The 26,204-nt window shown below is 40.1% G+C and overlaps 1 protein-coding gene across 1 annotated transcript in view; it reads left to right on the top strand.

The window, feature by feature from the left end:
• The window catches only part of ppp2r1ba (protein phosphatase 2, regulatory subunit A, beta a), a 31,571-nt gene extending 7,388 nt beyond the window's left edge, over positions 1-24,183 (top strand). Inside the window, exons 7-15 of the mRNA XM_078426538.1 lie at positions 646-760; positions 3,904-3,974; positions 5,919-6,053; positions 7,082-7,255; positions 8,220-8,280; positions 16,298-16,452; positions 19,063-19,205; positions 20,692-20,783; positions 23,070-24,183. Of these exons, the coding sequence (XP_078282664.1) occupies positions 646-760; positions 3,904-3,974; positions 5,919-6,053; positions 7,082-7,255; positions 8,220-8,280; positions 16,298-16,452; positions 19,063-19,205; positions 20,692-20,783; positions 23,070-23,086 (963 nt within the window). The 3' untranslated portion in view covers positions 23,087-24,183. The remainder of the gene's footprint in view (positions 1-645; positions 761-3,903; positions 3,975-5,918; positions 6,054-7,081; positions 7,256-8,219; positions 8,281-16,297; positions 16,453-19,062; positions 19,206-20,691; positions 20,784-23,069) is intronic.
• The last annotated feature ends 2,021 nt before the right edge of the window (positions 24,184-26,204 follow it).

Genomic DNA, 26,204 nt, shown 5'->3' with positions numbered 1-26,204 from the left:
ATCCATATTAGCCACCAATATCCACACAGCATTCAAATTCACCTGTACTATCTCTGACACTTGTTCCAGGGACTTGAACCTGAAATGTTGGTTTATACCTTTTGCCTCCACTGATGCTGCTTAACTCGCCGAGCTCATCGAGCATTTTGTTTTTTGTTCCAGATTCGAATATCTGCAGTCTCCTTTGCTTAAAGGGGCAAAACTGTTTATATCGGGAATCATCATATAATGCCCTGTCAAGGACGTAGATTTAATAATTATCAAAATGAATTGAGTAAATCTATGACTAAACTCTTTGAACACAAGGTCCAAGTTCTATATAAAATCGCGAGAACACTTGTGAAATTGGGACCACACCACGATTGGAAAAATAATTGTATTTAAATTGATATAGATCTTAGGGGTTTTTTTGGATAGTTTTCTGTGATTGTTGCCAATGATGGACCTGTAACCTGCGATGCTTTCTAATATTGCACAAGTCTAAAGTATCTGTTCACATATAACCTAATTTGAAATAATTTAAAGCCAAAAACAGGAACTGGTTTGTGTTAGCTGTTTATGTGCTATTTATTACATAGATCGCTGGCACTGATTGTCTGTGAGCAAACTACTTTTACTTTGTTACTCATTTCATTTCTCTTAAAGCTTCAGAAAGCTGTGGGTCCAGAAATTACAGAAAATGATCTGGTTCCAGCTTTCCAAAACCTGTTGAAGGATTGTGAGGCTGAGGTTCGTGCAGCTGGAGCCAATAAAGTTAAAGGTAGTTTGGAATTTCCTATATTTTTTGTCTTCACCTCTTTCGTTTCAATATAGCACCAAATAAGATGAATACTGAGAGTACTGCGAGGTGGCACTTTTCCAAACTAGAGCAGGACACTTCCCAATTGGTGTCCTGACCTGATTATTAGACTAACTTCGTAGAGATCCATTGTAGTAAATGGAAACTCATAGTCAGACAATAGCTGCCTTTGTTTCATGACATTTCAGTAGTGGCTGGTCTTCAAAGAATGTATTTTATTGGTTGTGAAGTGTTTTGAAGATTTTGAAATAGTGAAAAACAGTAAATGTGTTATTGCAATCTTAATCGTCAACTACATCTGAGAAAGTAAATTCAGATAGACACAAACAGCTGGAGAAATTTAGCGGGTCAGGCAGCATCTCTGGAGAAAAGGAATAGGTGACGTTTCGGGTCAAGACCCTTATTCAGACTCAGAATTTTGGGTCAGAATTTTTTTGTGCGAAACTGGTAGATGTCAATCAACATAGCTACACTGCTGTCCATCAATCACATCTGCAACTGCATCTCATCCTCTAGAAGGAGGTTGCAGAAGTACTTTACTCCTACTTTCCTAATATATTTGATATACACAGTATTGGAGAGGGGGAGTACTCCATGTACTGAACCTGGTATGGTTGGAGATTTTGAATTTTGCCCATTTTAACCAAATAGATGCAAGGCAAAATCCACAAGAAAATCATAAAATACTGGCAATACAAATACTGGCAATACCTTGCATGTCAGACAGCTTTCGTGAAGTGAATCACTGCAGATCAGCTGGGCAAATGGGCTGAGGAATGGCTAATAGAGAATGCAGATAAGTGTGAAGTGTGGCATTTCAGGAAGTCAAACCAGGGCAGGACCTTCACAGTGAATGGAAGGGCCATGTGGAGTGTTGTAGAGCAGAGGGATCTAGGAGTGCAGGTACATAGTTCCTCGAAAGTGACATGCATTGGTTTTCATCAGTCAGGGTTTTGACCATAGAAGTTGGAATATTAGGTTGCAGTTGTACAAAATGTCGGAGAGACAGCATTTTGAATATTGTCTTCAGTTTTGTCTTTCAATTTCAGTCACCCTGCTACTGGATGGATTTTATTGTTGAAATGAGTGCAGTCAAGATTCATACGTCATAGGGGCATAATTGGACCATTCGGTCCATCAACCCGTCTCTGCCATTCAATCATGGCTGATCTATGTTTCATTCTCAACCCCATTCTCCTGCCTCTCCCTATAACCCTTGATACCCGTAGTAATAAAGAATCAGTGAAATCTCCATCTTAAAAATACCCAATGACTTGGCCTCCACAGCTGCCTGTGATTCACAGATTCACCACCATCTGACTAATGAAATTCCTCCTTGTTTTCTATCTAAAGATATGTCCTTTTTATTCTGAAGCTATGCCCTTGGTCCTAGACATCCCCAGTGGAAATGTCCCCATAATCACTATCCATGCCTTTCGCTATTTGGTAAAACCTTGTAAACTCCAGCGTGTAAGGTCCAGTGCCGTCAAACGCTCATCATACGTTAACCCAATCATCCCATAAACCTTCCCATAAGCCTCCTCTGTACCCTCTCCAATGCCAGCACATCCTTCATTAGGTAGAGGGCTCAAAACTGCTCACAATACTCCAAATGCAGTCTGACCAGTGCCTTATAAAACCTCAGCATTACTTGCCAGTGGAGGTAGTTGAGGCAGGTACTTTAACACCATTTAAAATATATTTGGCCAGGTAGATGGATAGGAAAGGTTACGAGGGATATTTGGGCAAACACGGCTAAATAGGGCTAGCATAGATGGGGCATCTTGGGCATCTGTCCAACCCATTTACAGGTTGGGGCTAAGGCCCTGATTCGGTGCTGTGTGACTCAGACTAAGCATTAGCTTTTTGGTGCTTTATGGCCTTTCGCGTTTAATTTAATAATTTTGTGTTTGCTATTAGATGTTAATCAACTTGTTTTTCATTATTATTTTAGATGTACAGCTTTTATAGTTCACGTTTTTGAGAATCTGAGCCTTTGCTTTTGTATTTTGTCTTTTAAATGCTATTATAATACCTGCCTCAACTACTTCCTTTGACAGCTCTTTCCAAATACTCATTATTAAATCTTTTCCCTCTCACCTTCAACCTGTGTTCTCTGGTTCTTTATTTTCATCCTCTGAATAAAAGACTGGGTATTCACCTCATCTATTCGCCTCATGATTATATACATGATGGATGCTTTCAAGAGAGCTGGATAGAGCTCTTAAGGATAGCGGAGTGAGGGGGTATGGGGAGAAGGCAGGAACGGGGTACTGATTGAGAGTGATCAGCCATGATCGCATTGAATGGCAGTGCTGGCTCGAAGGGCTGAATGGCCTACTCCTGCACCTATTGTCTATTGTCTATCACCCCTCGGCCTCCTGCACTTCAAGGAATAAAGTCCTAGCTTGCCCAATCTCCGTTTAGCTTAAGCCCTTGATTCCTGACAACATTTTCGTAAATTCTCTCTGTACTCTTTCCTGCTTAAAGTCATCAAGGTGTAAGGAATGTCATAATTTTATTCAGAATGGCATAAATTTTATCCAGAAAATCTGCCTTTAGCCCTGCATCTTGAAATGAGGTACATCAGTTATATTTGGTGTTTCAGATTGTCCAGCTTATTAGTTGTATTTCAGCAAAGCACCTCACCGGTGGAAGCACTGTGGAAATGGAGCCTACACTGGTAAAGCATCGCTGCATCAATCATTTAGCTTATCCATAAGGCAAATGTTTCAAATATTGTGATGTGTCTGCCAACATGCTTTGGCAATTGTCTCTGGTGCAGTTGCTGGCATATTGCCTCCATTGATGCCAAGTGACTTTCTAAATTAATTTGGATTATTTGCCCCTGCACAAGAGTATACAAAAGGAATGGGGCACTTTGACACTTCCTTTAAATTATAATATTAGTTATACTTCAGATGCTAGCCTTGTGCTATTTTAAATTGTATTTCAGAATATGTTTCTTGCAACCATCTTCTGGAAAGATATTCAAATAGGCAAGCAGACATTTTTCAATTGTGCAATTTTGCTTAGTTTGTTAATATATAATAATTATATTTAAAATATAACAACTTTTTAACAAGTGATACTTCATTCTGCAGATTTCTGTGAAAACTTGCCAGTGGATTGCAGAGAGACTGTCATAATGAATCACATCTTGCCATATGTTAAGGTAATGTCTTCTCACATTCTCATGTTCATAAGTGAATAAGGAGCAGAATTAGGCCATTCGGCCATCAAGTCTACTCCAAATTCTTGGTTTATTATATAATTAAATTGACGTAGCAATTGATTTTATTTGCTTTAGAAAAAACAAACAGTTCCTTCATTTCTGGGGTGGATTGGAAATCACGATTAATGGTAAAGGTCAACCACTAGTTACAACAAAGTTCCTTTCTGGTGTACTATTCTTAATCCTAACAGTTCTGCAGCAGGAAATGCAGCTAACTGAGTTGCCATACAGCAGAAGATGCCTGCAGCAATGGCAAATCCATCTTGCTGGTCTCCTTGATGGGCTGTACTTAAATTAGGCATAGTATGGTGAGGGTATCCTTCAGATTGGTGCCTTTTGAATTATGATTGCGATCTGCTTGTAACTGGACAATCTCAATATTATAGCATCTAATTAAAATGAGTAACTTCTGAAGGCACCCTACCACATTAGCTTGATTTTGTGGTCAATCAAAAGGCACATCTTGCCATTAACTTTAAGGAAAATTAATATGCAACGATTTAGTAGTATCTGTTTCTCTTGATCTGTAATTTTCATTTCTGGAGACCCTCAAGGGATAAGTGTAGCATCAAGCATACTGAATTAATCAGACAAGAATTCTCACACCATACCACGGAATAGGTCTTAATTCATAATGAACATTTTACTCTAAACACATTGTTTTGATATAAACTGAAATGTCAAACTTTTAAAGAAACTAAGTAACAAATATCCATGGATCTTTCATCATGGTCTGGACAGATCTATATTGTTTTTTTAAAATTACTTTCTCAGGACAGGGAAAATCAAAAATGTTCAAGTAATACTTGAGTATTGTGCGAAAATTCACAGGTTTAACATGAAATCAATAACATTTTCAGTAGTGTTTAACTATAATCAACTTAAAGCTAAATCGCTGTTTCTGTGTTGATTAGAATTGTGAATGTTCCAAAGTGCCCCCTCCACCTCCCAATGGACACAACCCAGGGAGATTTTGTCACCCAACTATGCATTTATGGATGCAGTATTATCTAAGTAGTTAGTTTTTCTGTGATTGCAGCCCCAAATCCTGGGCCATGGTCATCAAATTAGGACCGTTCAGAAAGCTACTATAATGAGTTTTCGTACACAGATAATGATGCAAAGTTGCTCTGAATATTCTAAACACTTATTTAAAATATGTCCAATTTTGGAGTATAATGTGGTGGTTCATTTCCATTTTTGAAAGAAAGGCCAAATGCAGGCAAATGGGACTAGCTGGGGTGGTGGATGTTTGACAAGTTCGAGTTCAGCCGAAGATCGTGTTTCTGCTTTAACCGCTGCATGAGAGAAATGAGCTTCTGAAATGCAACATTTTAACTTTTATTGTTGATATGTATCAACCATGCATACAGCTGATTTTAACATCATTAGATATTCCGTTAAAGCTCTCAATTGACAATATTGCCTTTTGTGACTTGCATATGATTGCAGAGTTGTCTCGTAATCTTGATCGTGGAATGTCACACGTTGAAAAATATGTCAGTTAGCAACAGCAGAACAAAAACCTGTTGGCCATGATGGAACATGAAGATAGATTTTGAGTTCATTTGGATCTATTGACCAATATTCCACTTTTATAAAATTATTCAAGAATATTCTCTGTGGTAAATGTTTTATGGGAAAATGTCGGTACATTGTTTAATTAGGTTTTGTTTTCAGTTTTGCAAGTTTATAGAAAAGTTGGAAAATCACCATTGAGCTTTGGCATTTATAAAGATTTTATAAGCAAAGGTTATTAATACGTTGATGTACACATGCACTTTATTCAGGTTTCGAGCTGTTGCTCACAGTGCATTTAAGTACTGAACACTACTCTTGAGTTATGTAAGTTTTCATTTGATGATTTTATGAATTCCTTTCCAGGAACTTGTCTCCGATACCAATCAACATGTAAAGTCGGCTCTTGCCTCTGTTATTATGGGTCTGTCCACCATCTTGGGCAAGGACAGTACAGTTGAACATTTGCTTCCTCTGTTCTTGGCTCAACTCAAAGATGAGGTAATTTTTATCATGAATAAAACTATCACTCATTTTTAACTGCTACATGGTAGTTGTAGATAATGGAAATAATTAATGGACTAATGATACCATTTCCCACAGGAAACTGAGACTCTTTTCTCTATTGTTTCAAATCTGTTGTCAAACCAATGTTGATGAAAGATCACAATAACACAGTGGACACCCATTTATTTTATTTGCATCTTCCACCAGTTGGCTCATAGCCTTTAATGCCTTACCGATACAAGTGCTTGTCTAGGCACATCAGAAATGCTGTCAGTGACTGCTTCTGCCCCCCCCCCCCCCTCTCAGTGTAGTCTGATATCTCCATATCTTCTTCTTGAATGGTAGTTTTGCCAGGTAAAGTTATGAGCCAGCTTAACACTTTCATTGATAGGTTGTGTCGTTTGTAACTTAAAATGAATGCTGCTTTTTCTACACATTTAAAACCAGGTTTGTGTTTTAAACAAAAGACCTGTAAGCTATGTTACTTTTATTCTAACTTCTTCATAAGCACTTGTCTCCTGTAGGAACCTCAAAATTAATTAGATTCTGTTACTGAAGCAAATTGTGGTTGTAACCAAATACAACCAGATTTCCAAAGTTTACAGTATTTTGATTTTGAAGTTTGCTTAGAAAGCTTATTTCAAGGAAAATTCATACCTCAGCCACCATTTAAGCATGGTACTGTGTACTCATTCAGATTCCATGACGGTTAATTTCTGCAGTGGACACCCATAAAGGATTTGCTGCCTTTTAAAGATTCTGTTAGTAAATCTCTCCGGCAGCAACTTTATAATGTTTCATCTAAACCATAATATATGCTTAAAAAGCTGCATTTAGATTTATTTTGTCAGTTCGATATTTAATGAATGTCCGCCAAACTAATTAGAAAAGAAAAAGTCTGTGGGGAAAAGCAATTGTTGACTTTATGTGTATTTTTTCATTCTCTCAGCGTTCCCAGCATCTATTGAGATAACACTTTTCACATGTGCATTAGTAAAAAAAAAATTGCCTTTCTTTCCTAGTGTCCTGAAGTACGTTTGAACATTATCTCCAATCTGGATTGCGTGAATGAAGTTATTGGAATTCGGCAGTTATCTCAATCCCTTCTGCCAGCCATTGTGGAGTTAGCAGAAGATGCCAAGTGGAGAGTGCGCCTTGCAATAATAGAATACATGCCTCTGCTTGCTGGACAGTTGGTATGTGATTTATTTCTAATGTTTTTATATTTTACCAATGGTTAGTAAAATGTAATTGTGGTGAACTATGCATTGAATATATCCGCTGATTCCGCCTGTTGTTTACTTAGGGTAATTTGGGATGATTTGCCCTTTGCATGTAAGGAGTTGACATGGTCCAGGTAAATGCAATGGGTGCAGTTCATAGCTGAAAATAGAGCTGCACCCGTGGGGAATTTTCAATTGGATTGGATATGAAAGCCAAATAACCGAGAGTTGTGCAAGCACGCAATAACAATCTGGGAAATTGTTAGCTTATTCCCAGTGATTGAATCCTTGTTGAACGTGGAAAACTAATTGCATGAAAGAATTGCATAATAAGAAAGTGAATAATATTTTGCAATATAAAGGGAGAGATACTTCGCTGGTCAGAAGTATCGAGTCCGTCACTCTAGCAGTGTGGCACAAGATAAATAGCACATCTAATTTATTTTGAGTCATGAAACTACTTCCTTCTATGGACCTGGTAGGGTAGTACTTAGTTGGTAATGCTCCTACTGTTTTCATTCAACCACTGAACACTGTTAAGTTTGTTTTTTTGTTTTTATTGGACCATGGTCTTGGTGTTATCTTGGCACCAATAAACTAATGAGGATTTACAAAATACTTGATGCAAGGGCCTTAACTAAATGAAATCAGATGTGAATATATTTTGCAAAACCTACTGCTACAGTATGATCTAGTTATGTACAGTTCATTCAAACACTTTTCACTCTTTCGCATTCCACCCATTCACTCACTACCCATTGGGTCAGACAGAATAAGTTATTAGATATCTGAGAAACATCCTGCTGTGGAAAGAAGCAAGCTACAAAGGCTGGAATGAGAATATTTGGCACATTTTTAGACAGCACTGAAGAAATATATTACTCTGCAAGAGATTGAAAGTGTTATTTTATTGACGTTCTTTTTTCAATCTGTTTAGGGAGTAGAGTTTTTTGATGAGAAGTTGAACTCCCTTTGTATGACATGGCTGGTGGATCATGGTGAGTAAGTGATAAACCATTACATTTGCTGTTACAATGGTTCTTAGTTGTTTGCTGGAGCTTCCATGTTCTTGATTTCTCAACTTTGCAGAAATAGTTTTTTTTCCCAACATTAACATCTGCTTGATAAAAGATCCTGTTGTTCTTGTGTTTTGGCTTGCGACATTTGTTGAGCTCTGGCGATGGTTACCAGCAGGGAGATATTTTGTGGTGTCTAGAGTAGATGCAAAAGGTCGACAGATGTAATTTGTATGATTTTTGTGGGGCCGAGATCCTAACCATCTCAGGGAAACAAACTAAGTTGGTGTTACTTAATGACAACAATTTTATTGACCTGACCCGTTTACAGTTTAAGTTTTACTTGGTCTTTAACATTTTGGCTACAGATTTAAGGATCGTGCAATGGACTTTTCTATGAGGCTAAGGGTTATTTTTAAATGTTTTGCCATAATCATTTTTAATTTACAAGAATACTTAAGACTATGTGTTCTGGCACTTTCCACTTGAAGAATTTACTATTTTTCCATTTCTTTATGTTGTGATGTAAACCTTAATTTGTAATTCCTGTTCCAAAATTGCCTTGACTGTAAGGCAGATAGCAGATCAGTCTTTCTAAAATAACGGAAAGAGCAGAAACAAAGAACTGCATATGTTGGCTTACAAAAAAAAGACTGGAGTAACTCAGCGGGTCGTGCAACATCTCTGGAGAACGTAGATAGGTGACGTTTTGGGTTGGGGAAAGGAAGATGAAAGAGAGGAGGGACAGGACAAAGCCTGGCAATGAATTGATGGATACAGGTGAAGGAAGAGAGTGGGGGTTAGGGAGGAAGGGTTGTTCAGCAGATGGTTGGATATTGACCAGAGAGGAAAAGACAGCAGGTGTGATGCAAAAGGATTGAAGAATTGCGAATTCTGAAGCTATTGGAAGAAAAGTAGGGGGAGGGGACAAAAGGAAGAGGGTGGGTGGGGAGTCCAGATGGAGCACAGGGGAGGAGGAAGGGAAGAAAGGAGGGGGGGGGGGGAATAGATGGGGCGTGGTTGGTTTTGTAGTTACCCATAAGTGGGAAAATTCAACGTTCATACCATTGGGTTATAAGCTACCCAAGCGGAATATGAGGCACTGTTCCTCCTTAAGACCAAGCTTAGACTCGGCAACTGTTTCACCAAACACTTGTACACGGTTGCTAACCATTTTAATTCCTCTTCCCATTCCCATACTGACTATTCTCTCCTGGGCCGAACCTGAGACAACTACTAAAACCATCCCCATTCCCAGGCCTCCTCTATGCCCCACTTGGAGGTGCACCTATTTCTCCCGTCCCCCTCCCCTTCCACCGATGTTCGTTCCTCTAGCTTCACACCTTGCAATTCTTCAATCCTTCTGTTTCACACCACCTGTCTTTTCACCTCTGGCCTTTGTCCAACTGTCTGCCAATCAAACTACTATAATTTGTGCTCACCTAGTTGCCAGGCTTTGACCTACCCCTCCTCTCTTCCTGTTTTCTTTTCTTCACACCTCCCCCATCCCCCACCAGCTCCACAATCATTCTGATGGTGCCAACTCAAAATGTTACCTATCCATGTTCTCTAGAGTTGATGCCTCACAGCGAATCACTCCAGCATTTTATCTTTTTTGATTAATGGAAAGAGCCTGCCAGAACAGAATGCAATTATGATTTTTAATTCTGACATTGTGTATCTTCTTCCATACTACTACATTTATACTAATGATGAAAGAAGGGCAGTGCTAAACCACTTCCAGCTTTGTAACTGGAATAGAAAGGAATATAATTATGGGGTGCATTAAAGAGTCTGCATTAGAGATCTTTAGGGAAGTCCTAGCCAGTTCCTCCTGCTGGTGACTGTAGGAATAGCAGATGTGTGAATCACTGCAACAGCTTCTGACCTGTACAAGGTGGTGGGCTACAACTGAACCAAAACGTTGGATGGTATGGTTTACTTATGTATGGCATGATTTGCCTGGATAACACGCAAACAAAGGTTTTTCACTGTATCTTGGTACGTGACAATAAAGTAGTGCCAATCCGTGCAGGAATGTTTGCTGGTGTGGGGATTTGGTGGGAATGGGCAAAGAATAGATGCACAGTTGAGGGGCAGTGCAGTCAAATATATACCCACCACACTTTGTGTGTAAAAAAAAAACCTATTAAATCCTCCCCCCCCACCCCCTTCACAAACTTTTGTCCTCTGGTTCTTGATTCCCTTACTCTGGGCAAAAGACTGCATTTATCCGATCTATTCCTCTCGTGATTTTGTACACCTCTATAAACATCACCCCTCATCCTCCTGCGCTCCAAGGAATAAAGTCCTAGCTTGCTCAACCTATCCCTATAGCTCAGGCCTTTGTGTCCTGGCAACATCCTCATAAATCATCTCTGCAACTCTTTCCAACTTAACACAGTGACCAAAACTAAACACAATACTCCAAATGTGGCCTCACCAATGTCTTATATAATTGACCTCCCAACATGACCTCCCAACTTCTATACTCAATACTCTGAAAGTATTTTTTAACTACCTGTGATGGCATTTTCAAGGAACCGTGTATCTACACTCCTAAATCCCTCTGCACAACAATACTCCCCAAATCCCTACCATTCACTGTGAAGGTCCTGCCCTTGGTAGACTTACCAAAATGCAACACCTCACATTTCTCTGAATTAAATTCCATCAACCATTCCTCAGCCCACCTGGCCAAACAATCCTGCTGCAATTTTTGACAACCATCTTCACTGTCTACAATACCACTTATTTGCAAATTCACTAATAGTGCCTTGTTAATGCCTTGTTAATCATGAGTAGTGTAGTTGAGACTGTCCTCATGGACTTTAGTAAGTCATTTTACAAAGTTTCCATGGGAACTTCATGAAAGTTAGAGATTGTGAGATCCAGAGCAACTTGGCAAATTGGATTCAAAATTGGTTTTGTGATTAGGATGTTGGTGGAGGATTGTTTTTGTAATTGGACTGATACATTGAATATGTGCTAGAATTCTTATCAATTTGGATACGAACAAATGGAGTAGGGTTGGTAAGCCTGCAGATGACACAATAATTTGTGTTTATTTTCTTGTTAATTGAGGGTTAGTCTTGGGTTGCAGGTTAATATTGAGCAGTTGGTAAAATGGACAGAACAATGGCAGATAGGTCTTAATCTTGATAAATGCAAGGTGGTGCATTGAACATTGAACAGTGTAGCACAAGAACTGGCCCTTTGGCCCACAATGTCTATGCCTTACATGATGCCAAGACTATAACTTATGTGCCTGCAGAATACCCATATCCCTCCTTTTCTTGCATATTCATAGTCCTATCCAAAGTCTTAAATGCCACTCACGTATCTGCTTCAAGCCCCACCCCCGGCAGCACATTCCAGGCATTCTTCGCCATCCATGGAAAAGAAAAGGCTTGGCCAACACATCTCCTTCAAACTTTGCCCCTCTCACCTTAAAGCTATGCCTTCCAGTATTTGATTTTTCCATCCTGGAAGAAAGATTCCAACTATGCCCGATCTATGCCTCTCATTATTTTATATAATAACCAGTGACCAGAAATGCACGCAATACTCCAAATATATCCTAACCAAATTCCTATAAACCAAAGTCCTATTTTCTGTTTTCATTTGAATGCTTCTGATTTATGTATGGCCTGCCCTAACAGAGAGAGATTTCTAATCATTCACCTCTATCTACAATGTTAATGTTTGTCACGCCGCGCCTTAAGTCTTGAATGCACCTCCTCATCAGCTTCTTCTGTTCACTATTAATTTGTAGTTGGAATTGCATGCATGGGAAGAATATTTTAGTAGTTGGCTAACTGTGACGATTTAGTTAGGATACTTTACAGTAAACATGCAAACTTTTGTGGGATGTGTTACAGTTACTGCCAGTAAACTATGCTGACTGACTGTAGTTGCAGCAAATCAGAAGAGTCGGACAAATCAGTAATTTGCAGAACAGTAAACAAGGACAAAGAGACGTGCAGATCAGCAGCTTTCAATGTCACTGTTTATATATATTTTAAAAAAAGCTTTATTTCCAACAGTAAACAATTTTTTCCATCCTTTTTCTCCACCCTTTCAATTTACTAATTGTAAAATTAGAAAGTCATACTGATAAGTTGAATAAATGCAACTCCTTGTAAGGTAATATAGAATCTCCAAGCAGAGCATTGTGAGAAAACTAAGTTATTTCTCCAGGAGTGATAGGAGAAAACACTTCTGAGAAATGAATAACTTCATTTCTCCCATTCCCTTTGTTTGATAGGTTAAATGTGCCCTCAGGGAAAGGGTCCCCCCTTCACTGGCACGTGATAAATGACCCGAAACTCGGATTATAAATATGGATGTGCATTATAACTTATGAGCAAATTTATTAAATAAAACCACAGCCATCTGCCAGAGGTGTTCAACAGGCATGATACAGCTGAGTAATAAAATTGAGTTTTTGCATTTTTGTGTTGATTTGTCAGAATATAATCTAGAAGATCATTGAGGTACTGGAAGCAATGGGCACAGACATATAGAATTACATTTACAATTACACTTTAGTATCAATTGCTTTTGATTCTATGTAACTCGGATCAATAGACAATAGACAATAGGTGCAGGAGTAGGCCATTCAGCCCTTCGAGCCAGCACCGCCATTCAATGCGATCATGGCTGATCACTCTCAATCAGTACCCCGTTCCTGCCTTCTCCCCATACCCCCTCACTCCGCTATCCTTAAGAGCTCTATCCAGCTCTCTCTTGAAAGCATCCAACGAACTGGCCTCCACTGCCTTCTGAGGCAGAGAATTCCACACCTTCACCACTCTCTGACTGAAAACGTTCTTCCTCATCTCCGTTCTAAATGGCCTACCCCTTATTCTTAAACTGTGGCCCCTTGTTCTGGACTCCCCCAACATTGGGAACATGTTTCCTGCCTCTAATGTGTCCAATCCCCTAATTATCTTATATGTTTCCATAAGATCCCCCCTCATCCTTCTAAATTCCAGTGTATACAAGCCCAATCGCTCCAGCCTGGATTGTGAGTTGATGGGTAGTTGTGTGCTGCAACTGATGACCTTTACAAGGGACCTTAGGTAGATGAAAAGAATGAGCTGATGGAAGTTATTTGTATTCTGTTTTAACATTGTGCAATGACTAGTATTTATTTTTTGGCATTGCTTTGTTAAATGAGGCAATTTTTGTCAAAAATATTGGATGAAAATGAAGGTTGTGCCTCTACCATCAATTGGCTTTGCACATTGAAACATCTATTATAGTATTTCCTTACTGATGAACATTGCAATTAAATCCGGAAAAAGTAAAATATTTGTATATTTGATCACAAAAATTGTCAAATTGCAAGTTTGCGAGTTTGTAATTATACCAGTAAATTCTAGTCTCTAAGTAGCTAGAAGAGTGCCTCTGTCAGGGCAGGGAAAGCTCAATTGCAGGAGCTATCCTTGCCTCTGAAAGAGTCGATAGTATGAGATATTGCAACCTCCTGTGACCTTAGTGAACAGAAATGCAGCTTTAATTTGGTTGAAGAAGCAAGTTAATGTGATTTGTCACCAAGTGCCAATAGATAATTGGAATGTATCGTTGTTTCCTTGACAACTACAGAAAAAGTATATTGGCATCTTGTGAAAGATTATGATAAAACATCGTGAATACTGCAGCTCTCTCTCTCTCTCTCTCTCCTCTCTCTCCTCCCTCCCTCTCTCTCTCTCTCTCTCTCTCTCTCTCTCTCTCTCTCTCTCTCTCTCTCTCTCTCTCTCTCTCTCTCTCTCTCTCTCTCTCTCTTCCCCCCTTTTCAGTTAAATGATAAAACATTTAACACAAGATCCACGTTGTAAATATTTTTTAATAACTTGTCTTCTCATGAGAAATAACAATAATAGATTTCAAGAATCAATGATTACCAACTCCCCTCTCTGAACATTTGTCTAAACGACCTTGGGCTGCCCAATACCTTTTGTATGATCTAAGATATGTTTTAAATAATTGAAGAAAATAAGAATAATAAGGCCATTCACGTTCTATTGTTCAAGATCTATATGGCCAACTCCAAATAAAATGTACACTTTTGGAGAAAAAATTGCTTCAAAGAAATCTGACAAAAAGGAGAAATTGAACATTTTATCGTGCTCCTTTAATGCCATTATCTCTGCAGTTAACATTTAAATGTGACTGTACAGCAGTTCACTTCTGCAATAAATGTTATTTAGAAATGTTGTGACATAGTATTGGAGCACTCCTTGCAGAGTGATGAGTGTAAAACCTTTTTTGAGTTGTTAGTTTTGATAGAACCCACTACGATGACCTCAAATATTAGCTGTCTCTTTCCACTGATGTCGGCTGACTTAGCATTTTGAACAAGTTTTGCTTTTATCATAACTTACCCACTCTTTCTCTGTGTTCAGAAATCACCTATATCATTAGCGGTGAATTCATTATATTCTTGTGTGGTGGCCAAAACTCTGCACAATACTCTAGCTGCCTTTAGCCTGTATTTCTCGTGTTTTTTAAATGATGCAATAACAACATTTAAAGGCAATACACCCACCCACAGGCAAGTTTTAGAGAGATGTGGGCAAATGGGACCAGCTTAGATGATGCACCTTGGTCGGCAAAGATGAGTTGGGCTGAAGGGCCTGTTTCCGTGCTCTATGCCTGTGTGTTTTCTCAGAATTGCCACTTGCTAGGTGTAAGTATGTCAGCAAAGCCTGATTTTATCTTTGGTATACAGTAAACATGGTAGTTGAATGAGTAGAACACTGCATTCAGATACTGCGGTAGCTGGCATATAAGGTCTGGTCAATTAAATTACATGCGTGTCAACTGCACAAATCATAGTAGTTAATTAATGCTGCAAATCCTTTCTAAGACAACTAAGATGTATTTAAACTTGTTTAACAGACATTTTAATATTTCTCACCACTTAGCCATTTAAATGTGATGGGAGCCCTCAACTTGTATTTCTGCTATCGGTCAAGACATCTTTTATAGTTGCTCTTGTTTATGATCTGCATTTGGGTTTCGTTTCCTTTTGATAAATGAAATATATATAGTTTTTTCCCCCTGGCACAGTCCATACAACATAGAAAAGTCCAGCACATGAAGGCCCATCAGACTGCAATGTCTGTGCCAATGATGTCGTCAAGATAAACTAATCTAATCTGCCTATTTTATGATGAAGGACTGATTTTGTTTTAAAGTATATTACATTTGATTTGACTATTTGGCCTTAAGTGTGAGTTTATTTTATCTTGCAATTAGAATTGTAACTGAGAATGTTTCAATAATGATCACTTGTATCAGGTAGTGTAACCAACCCCCTTGAATTAACTTTATGCATTTATTTTAATTGGCTATTTTGTTCACTTGCAGTTGATTAACCGAATGATAAACAAACTGTTTTGTATGCATGTTTCAAATATTTAATTGCAAGATAAAATATTTAATGATATATTAAAATGGTTTTAATTATTTTGTACTTTACTTTCCATCAAAGATAATAGAGCAGAGCAAGATAGACCACTCGACCCTTAAAACCGTAGTATGTCATGGCGCCATTTTAGTAGGCAGAAACTCGCAGAAACATTTAAAAAGAAAAATAACAAAAATCTATGAATTGATAGATGAGATATATTCTGCATTTTTATGGTATCATCGCACATACTGTTCCCCCAAAACACTGATTACACTGCGAGAGGCATAGCGAACGGCAGGTTTTTCTTACTAAAATGGCGGCCGTTCCGCTCCTTTGTGTACTACACTTCAGTATAGGCAATTTTGACGGAGTGGTCCATCTTGTTCTTCTAGTGTCTTTGCTTTCCATGTGCACGATGGCCTACTGTGTGTAACTTGGTATTAAACAGGGTGATATTTGAGAAACATTCAGGAAACTTCTATTTCATTTAACTAAGGTGGAATTCCACCACTAGTTTGAAAATCCAGTAGTAAGAATGATCATTTTGGATCTTTTCTTTACTGTGAATGTGTCTTCCAGTTTATGCCATTCGAGAGGCTGCTACCAACAACTTGACAAAACTGGTGGAGAAGTTTGGCAAAGAATGGGCCGAATCTACAATTGTGCCTAAAGTTCTCGCCATGGCCAGTGATCCCAACTATCTTCATAGAATGACCACCCTTTTCTGCATTAATGTGAGTATAATTCTGTTGATGCATGATTTTAAACATTGAAAGTTCATATTTATTATTAATAAAGCATATAGTTAGACCTCAGTCCGAAGAGCAGAATTTTAACAAAAGTATCATGGATTTGTTTAAAATGTTCTTTTTTTCATTAATATATTTTGTCTCCTTTTTTGTGAATTCTGCATTCTGCAAAAATTAAATATTGATTTAACATTCCATCCAAGGATATCCCTTCATGCAATGCCAGTGTAGAGTTGTGTCAAAATTATAAAACTACTGGTAGAGACTGTTAGTCTACAATCTTTGAGCACGTCAAACTCAATTAAGGAATCAACGTTTTAATCTGTTTCAAAGAAGTGCCTTACTTGGTCTTTCAGTGGAGCTTGATTTCTAGTTGCATTATCTTCATTAAAACATGCTGGTCATAAGAACCATTCCTCCTGACCCTGTTTTTATGTACCAATATTCGTGTAAATAAAATAATTGATGTTTATAGCGATCTAAATATAAAACTGAGACTAATTTTATTATTTTTAAATTGCAAAATATATCAATTACATAACTTTGTAGTTTGATATTACATGAACCGTTGACATTTAAACTCGTGTATCCGGATTCTAGGAAAGCATAGACATTTCCTTATTTGTTGATTTATCGATCTGTTATCCTAGATAGATTTCATCTTTGAGAAGCATGCACAAAATTTTATTTCCAAATCGTGTTTGTGAATGAATTAGTGTGTTGATGCCAATCCATGCAGAAAGTAGCAAAAGTATAGAATGGACAGACAAGGCAAATTATGAGAAGGGAAAGAGTCATAGAGCTGTTCAGCATGAAATGAGCCATTTGGCCCATCTTATCCACACCAACTGTGATACCTTTCAATACACCCACTCTATGCGAAAGAACTTTCTACTTCGATCTCTCATGCTGCCACATCCTTACTGTACGTAGAACATAGAACAGTACATCACAGTCCCTTCAGTCCACAATGTCTGTCGAACATGATGCCAACTCATATGTGACTGCACTTAACGTATATCCTTCCATTCTTTGTATTCCTTGCCATGGACTCGGTGGGCTGATAACATAACAACAGTATAACAAAACTTTATTGTCATTCGGTATAAATACCGAACGAAATTTCAGCAGTCACAAGACACAGCAAAAAAGAAAAGAACACAGGACACACGACCCCAACACAAACATCCATCACAGTGACTCCAAACACCCCCTCACTGTGATGGAGGCAACAAAACTTCCCCTCTCTTCCCCCCGCACCCACGGACAGGCAGCTCGACCCCTACCGAGGCAACCGACACGCACAGCCCCCGCAAGAGGATGGAAGGCCCCGTGGCCGAGCTGCCCCGGGCACCGAAACGTCGCGCGGCCGCACCGGGCGATGTTAAGTCCAGCGGCCGAGCCGCACCGGGCACCGAAACGTCCCGCGGCCGCACCGGGCGATGTTAAGTCCAGCGGCCGAGCCGCACCGGGCACTGAAACGTCCCACGGCCGAGCCGCGCTGCCGATGTTAAGTCCAGCGGCCAAGCCGCGCCGGGCACTGAAACGTCCCGCGGCCGAGCCGCACCGGGCACCGAAACGTCCCGCGGCCGCACCGGGCGATGTTAAGTCCAGCGGCCGAGCCACACCGGGCACTGAAACGTCCCGCGGCCGAGCCGCACCGGGTACTGAAACGTCCCGCGGCCGAGCCGCGCTGGCGATGTTAAGTCCAGCGGCCAAGCCGCGCCGGGCACTGAAACGTCCCGCGGCCGCACCAGGCGATGTTAAGTCCAGCGGCCGAGCCGCACCGGGCACTGAAACGTCCCGCGGCCGAGCCGCACCGGGCACTGAAACGTCCCGTAGCCGAGCCGCGCCGAGCCGCGCCGGCGATGTTAAGTCCCGCAGCCGCGCCGCGCCGGGCGATGAAAGGCCCCGCGAGCAAGCTGCGCCCCGGGGAAGAGACCTAATAAAAGAAAGGTTTCCCCCCCCCCACCCCCCCACCACACATACACAGCCAAAAACAGAAACAAAAACCATCCCAACACCGACATAAACAAAAAAAAGAAAAAAAGACAAACAGACTGCCAGAGAGCCGCAGCCGTTAGGCGCAGCCAACTCCTCCCATTTGGCCTTGGTGGGTGTCTTGGTCAGCATGTGCAAATTGTGCTGGTGCCTTTTTCCATGCTGTATCACTCTATAGAGGTACAGCGTGGTAACAGAACCTTCTGCCCACAGATTCCACACCGACTAGTGATCGCCCGTACGCTAGTTCTATGTCCTACACACTAGAGGCAATATAAAGAAGCCTATTAACCTCCAAACCTGCACCTCTTTGGAATACGGGAGAAATACATCCAGAGAAAACCCACATGGCCACAGGGAGAATGCACAAACTCCACACAGACAACACCCATAGTCGGGATCGAACCGGGTCTTGGCGTAGAGACAACAGCTCTACTGCTGCGCCACTGTGCCACTCTGTGTTATTAGTCCCAACATGGACTAAGGCCTCTGATTGTATAGCATTTAGAAAATTGCATTGTGAGTATTGTACTGATCAGGTAGGTGGTCTTTTTGAATCTTTGTTAATTAAAAATATGCCTTATGCATTTTCAGGTGTTGTCCGAAGCCTGTGGCCAAGATATCACAGCAAAACAGATGTTGCCAACAGTTCTACAGATGGCAGGCGATCAAGTGGCAAATGTACGCTTCAATGTGGCTAAATCTTTGCAGAAAATAGGACCGGTTTTAGATGCTAAGTAAGTATTGTGCATAATTATTATCTTAAATTAGTTGGGAATCAAAAAGTGAAATAGAGCATCCTGCCCAACGTAAACAGGATAACTGATCTGTGGTCTCCAATTGCTTTTCTATGAACTTGAATTAATCCGTTAGCTAGACTGATTGTCCATTCTACAATGATTCTTGAATTTTAGTTTCCACCCCTATTAACAATTTATTCAACTTCCTACCTTTTTAGATAGCTATCCTTTATCCCGACAATCTCACAGGTACCAAACCTCTCAATTTGTCCATATGAACATAGAAGAACGAACTACTGAGAGAAGTAATGCATTGATTACAAATTGTCCTATTTTCAAGGTAGCCTCCATGAATTTGGAAAGTAGCAAATTTAACTCCTTTAATTAAAAAATGGGGAACAGAAAGCAGGAAACTACTGGTCTGTTTACTTAATATCTATGATCATGAGTATGTTAGCAACTGCAGCATAACATTCCAACTTATATAAAATCAAAACCCTGACTGATGAAGGCCAATGTACCGAAAGCCTTCTTGACCTCCCTATGATGCCACTTTCAAGACACAATGCACCTGCACTCCTAGATCCCTCTGCTGTGCAACACCTTCCAGAGTCCTGCCATTCACTGTGTAGGTCCTGCACTGGTTACACTTCCCAAAATGCAACCCACCGCACTTATCTGCATTAAACTCCATTAATCATTCCTCAGCCCATGTGCACGGCATAGAATAGAAACAGGTCTTTCAGCTCACCCCATCTGTGCCAACAATATCTATCTATACTAAGATAGACACAAAATGCTGGAGCAACTCGGCGGGACAGGCAGCATCTCTGGATAGAAGGAATGGTTCATACCAGCATCTGCAGTTCCTTCCTACATCATTCTTTCTATAATCCCACTTCCCTGCATTAATACCATTTCCCTCTATTCCCTGCTCATTCAAGTACCTGCCCAAGTGCTGCTTAACTGATGCTACAGTCCCTGCCTCCAGCACATTCCACATAATAATTCTAACACTGTATGAAAAAATTACCCCACCGTTCCCTTTTAACCCTCCTCCCTCTGGTCTTGTCAATGAAGTACAAATTATATTTCAGTAGTGAAAACCACAGGAGGTAATTTTAGTTAATACCATTCATAAAACTGCTTTTGTGATTGAATTTTAATTTATGCATCCACCAGTTTCTATTTATCTCACAAAGGTGCATCCACTTCTGCCCTTTCCCATTCAATCTGGTTAAAGTTAACTATGCAAGTGTCTTGCTATTTCTACCCATGAACCCAAATTAGCTCTGTTGCAGTTTATGACTGTACTGTCTGGTTAATTGTTCTAGCCCTGATCAGGCTTGTGAAAATGGAAGGTTAACTGAGAGGGAGAAGGGCAGATTCTAAGCTTGATGATATCCAGTGTATTTTTGGGTTTGGGAGGGCTACTGTTAGGTTTTCCAATGTTTACAGGATTTAAAATTGCTTTAAATTACAGCACTTTACAGAGTGAAGTCAAGCCAATATTGGAGAAACTGAGTCAGGACCAAGATATGGATGTGAAGTATTTTGCCCAGGAAGCTATAACCGGTATGTTGCTGCTTTGTACCTGCTTAGCTATGAGAATAAATATTCTTCCTTCAAACAGTTAATCCAAAATCCACCTGGATTTTTGTCCCACATTTTTTTGCTGGATCTCTGAAACCAAGCACAAGCTGGCTGGTCGCTGCATTCTTATGACATTTGATAACAATTAAAATCGATGCTTATCGAAAGTTGTTTGCATCACAATCTGCACATTTAACGTCCCTGAAGGGCTTGGAAAAACAAGTGAGAAGATTGTGAATGAACTAAAACCATTGCCGTGACATTTGGAATAATCTCCGGTAGATGAAATTATCATTGTTCAGGATTAGAAATCTTGTGACAGATTTGACGTGCTGAAATTGTCAATTTTGTCTCTTATCTCACCTCACTGTTTCAGCAGATTGAACATTTAAAAACCTCCTGATTTGAGGAAAGTCTCAGTTAACATTCATGTTGGGGATGGTGAATTTTGTATTGGAGTTTAAACTGTCTTCTAGAATGGGTTGTGCCTCTATTTAAGGTTTGCAAGGAAAAGCCTGGGGAACAATAGACCAGTGATCCTAACTTCTGTGGTAGGCAATTTACTGGAGTATTCAGATAAGATACAAGTGCATTCTGAATAGCACAGTTTTGTATGTGGGAGATCATGACTCACAAATCTAAGTTTTTACAAGGAGGTAATTGTGGTCAATGTATATTCCTCCAACTTCACTCGCCAAACTCCAGAGGTACCTTCTCGTTGACATTGACTACTCTAACTTCAAGTAACCCTTGCATTCCATCTCTCTCCATCCCTCCCCCATCCCAGTTCTCTGTCCAGTCTTACTGTCTCCGACTACAGTTTATCTCGGCTTTGTTGTACCTTCTCCCAGCTAACAATGATCTATTCTAAATTTTCCTTGATCTCCCATTGCCCTGTTTTCACACCTTCGCACTTCCTTATGTATCTCCCTTCCACCGTAACAGTCTGAAGAAGGGTCTCGACCCAAAATGTCACCCGTTCCTTCTCTCCAGAGATGCTGCCTGTCCCGCTGAGTTACTCCAGCATTTTGTGTCTTATCTTTGGTTTAAACCAGCATCTGCAGTTTCTTCATACACATTATTCTAAGTGGGTCCTCTTCTACCCATATTTTGTGTTATGTTGCAGTAATTCATGGGTTGTGTGTCGTGGAGTAACACCATTACATTGCAACTGTCGGTGTTGCAATGTGTGGAAATGGCTGGTTATACCATGGAAAGTTCCTTCCACGCAGATGACGGGTGTAGAGATGTTGTAAAATACTAAACTAGGATGTGTACAATTTTAAATCAATCTGATATTGCAAGAAGAACAAATTTAATTTTTTCTTGTTTGTATGAATAATTTTGTGGTGTTATATCTCAAGTAATGGAGAAGGTTCTGGGCAGGTGCCAATGTGTAGGGGCTGAATGATGGGCTCCATTAACCATTAGCTGATGGGCCAAGAGGTATAGGTTTAAAATTTGGGGCACAAATTACAAGGATGTAAAAAGACAATGGTGATGATCCAGAACTCCCAGCCTGTGGGTGATGGATTCGGGGTCAATCAAGGCTTTCAAAAGTGAGGAATAGCAAGTTCAGTAAGAATATTTTGAAAGGTTATGGGAAAAGAGCAAGACTAATGGAGTTAGATGCAAAAAGCTGGAGTAACTCAGTGGGTCAGGCAGATTCTCTGGAGTAAAGGAATAGGTGACATTTCGGGATTTTCAGTCTGAAGAAGGGTCGCAACCCAAAATGTCACCTATTCCTTTTCTCCAGAGATGCTGCCTGGCCTGCTGAGTTACTCCAGCTTTCTGTCTATCCTTGATGTAACCCAGCATCTGCAGTTCCTTCCTACGCAATACTAATGGAGTTGCTGGGACTGGGGAAACAGTGTAAACACCACGGCCTGCTCCCGTGTTCTAATAATTCTGTGTTTCTGCATCAGATATCAGAGGCTGTTATAACGTTTCCAATGTTTTCCATTTTCAATATTTCACTTCAAAAGTGCAGATAAAATATTTTTGTGCTTTCAAATTAAATAGTTTGCAGAAACTAGTAGGTTTTAATGAAAGAGTATATAATGGTTGGTGATTAAATAGTGAATTTGCCTGTAATGTAGAAGAAATGTCCACACCAAAGGAATAACAGCCCATTGCTAGAATTCCACCACATTGTTGTCATAGTTTCCTTTGAAAATTCTGATAAACATTCTGTACATTTTGATGATTATCTTTATAGCGATTAGTAACATTTTGTGGTGTTTTAATATCTGATCTTTTTTTTCCTAGTGCTTGCTTTGTCATAGAAAGGGGGGATGAAGAAATATCTCTCCATACTTACCGTGCGATCCACCGCTGGTGCTGACGTCATTGAAAACCTTACTCCACTACTTCCTACCCTGGAAAATGTAAATGCATCATTGGTAGTGTCACTGGATTGTAGCTGCATTGGGGATTCAGGCTTCTGCAATCTTGCTGCTGTCTAAATTTGGCTTGAGTGATTATAGGTGTGATTTACATTTATTTATTTTCATTGATTGTAGTGTACTCGGTGGCATCATGTATCTATAGTGTTTAGCTGTGTTAGAAAATGGGTGTGTAGTTGTTCACCTGGGTAATCCGACCTTGTTACATATGTAACCACTTTTATCAGTAGTCACTGTATCCGTGTTTGCCAGCATGTTTACTCCTCTCCCAAAACACTCTTGGATGCATCCCAATATTCAATAGCAAATATTAGTAGTAAAAGAGAATATTCTAGAAATGAATGTTGGTAATGTTGTATTTAGATTGGAACCCAAATGAAGGGGTTCACTCGAGATGTTAATTGCTTTCTTTCGGATGCTGAATGACATGCTGCACACGTTGACTGTTCTTGATTTTCCTTTACCGTTAATCATTTCCAATCGTATAAATGAACATTTGCAGTTTCCTTGTTAAATTAGACAGCTTTGGAATAGCTCTTACTTCAACTGTTTTAAATAAATGTAAATGAAAATCTCATCTTAACCATACTCATTTCAATGACTTAACAGCAGTGCCAACCTGTTGTGGTTACCTGTAGAACGTAGAACAGTACAGTTCTATAGTTGTAACCTATAGTTCTGTAGTGTTTCCCACTCTTGGGCTGCTTTGCTTTATCAGGTTTGTCAGTTTTGCTCTGAAGCTGCTCAGCTTGTGCTTGATCCCCCCCCTGAACAGATCCGTGTTTGGATATTGCCATTCCAGTGAGAGTTGGTCAGGGTTGGGATCCTGCATCAACTTTGCAAATCATGTAATTTAATGTTTAAATTGCTTTCAACGTGGACCTTTTTGAACAAATTTAGATTGTGTTAGATTGATTTAACCTGCTTATTTGTATATTTACATTATTGTTTTGACCGGTTCCCAAATAAAGTGGATAAAGACAAACTTTGTTTTGTGTGGAAATGTAGAGATCTGCAAGATTAGCTCCCACAGAGAGAAAGGTGCAGATGGTAAGTGGAGAAATCAAAGGGTTGCAGATTGTGGAATCTGACCAGGAAAGTGGGTAGTGAATCGGAGGATATGATGTTTCTAGCCCAGCCTGTTCTCATCTACACACCATCCCTCCCTCTGCCTCCATGCTTCACTCTGCACCTTGTTCTCCCACCAGATTCCGCCATTTTCACCCCTTTGTCTTCGCCTATTGCCTACTGCCTCGGTCACTATCTCCACCCTTCTCTCCCCACCTGACACATCTACAAATCAATCCTTCTTACCTGGATTCGCCTATTGCTTGCCAGCTCTTGCCCCACCACTCACCTCTATCAGCAATTTCCCCTCTGCTCCATCAATCTGAAGAAGGGTCCAGACCCGAAACATCATCTGTCCGTTCGCCCCACAGATGCTGACTGGCCTGCTGAGTTCCTGCAACCCTTTTCTTTGTTCAGTTGATATTCTTGTCTCCTTTCCTTCCTTTCCTAAATGCTCACAACCCCTTGCTTTAAATGGGTGGTCTTAAATTTATGTCATCTTGTTAATTTATACCTTAAATAGAAATCTCAAACTTGATCCCAGTGGTAGCTAGCAGCATAAACAAAATTCCTAGACTGTAATGGATATCAAAGATTTCATGCAGACTGCATTCCAGGTTACTTTGCAATTTAATATCTCCTTGAGCAGCAGCATGTGAAGGATTAGAGGGAATGATACTGAAATGTAGCAAAATAGTGGTATTTCAAAATAACTTTCGCCTGCTATCCACTCTCATTCACCAGAAGTGGTCATTATTGTGCATTGAGGGTAACTTGGTCAAGAATAAATATCAGCTGATATTTTGAGATGGACAAAGAAAAATGGCAAAGTCATAGGTTGCAGGGAGACGTAACGGAGAAGTATATAAAATTATGAGGCATAGATAGGTTAGACAGCCAGTCTATTTCCCAGTATGGAAATATCAAATACCAGAGAGTATAGCTTTAAGGTGAGAGGGATAAAGATAAAGGAGATGTGGGGGACAGTTATTTTTTACAGAGGGCGGTGTCTGCTTGGAAGATGCCACAAGAGGTGCTGGTGGAAACAGATCAGCTAGTGGCATTTAAGATATAAGAAAATAACTGCAGATGCTGGTACAAATCGATTTATTCACAAAATGCTGGAGTAACTCAGCAGGTCGGGCAGCATCTCGGGAGAGAAGGAATGGGTGACGTTTCGGGTCAAGACCCTTCTTCCTGGAAGAAGGGTCTCGACCCGAAACGTCACCCATTCCTTCTCTCCCGAGATGCTGCCCGACCTGCTGAGTTACTCCAGCATTTTGTGAATAAATCGAGTGGCATTTAAGAGATCTTTTGGTCGGCACATGAATATGCAGGTAATGGAGTGGTGTGGATTATGTACAGGCAGATGAGGGTTGGCCTTGGCATCATGTTTAGCACAGATATTGTGGGCCGAAGGGTCTGTTTGTATGTCAATGAGCCCCACATTATGGGATGAAATAAATAACAAATATTTTCCCGGGTTGAAGAATAAAGGGCATAGCTTTTACGGTGAAAAGGAAAATGTTTGTAGGGCGTGTGCGAGACAAGCCTTTTACACAGAGGGTGGTGGGTGCCTGGACTGCTGTTTGTGATACATATAAATGACTTGGGCATAAACATAGATGGGTTGGTAAGTTTGCAGGTGACACCAAGATTGCTGGGGTTGCAGACTGTAAAGAAGGCTGTCGAGGCATACAGCGGGATATAGATCAGCTACAAAAATATGTGGTCACTCCAACCAAGTTGCCTGCCTGAGTTTGCCCTATTTGGCGCATAACCTAAATCTTTTGTATTCATGTACTGTCTAAATGCCCTACATACCCGTTTCTAATGCTTCCTCTGGGCAGCTCATTCCATATACGCTGTGGGAAATAGTTGCCCTTCAGGTCCTTGGGTATTTGTTTCATCCCAACTACCTACACCCGAT

Source organism: Rhinoraja longicauda, chromosome 32 (genome assembly GCF_053455715.1).
Source record: "Rhinoraja longicauda isolate Sanriku21f chromosome 32, sRhiLon1.1, whole genome shotgun sequence".
NCBI lineage: Eukaryota > Metazoa > Chordata > Chondrichthyes > Rajiformes > Arhynchobatidae > Rhinoraja > Rhinoraja longicauda.
This window is presented reverse-complemented; position numbering and strand designations above follow the sequence as displayed.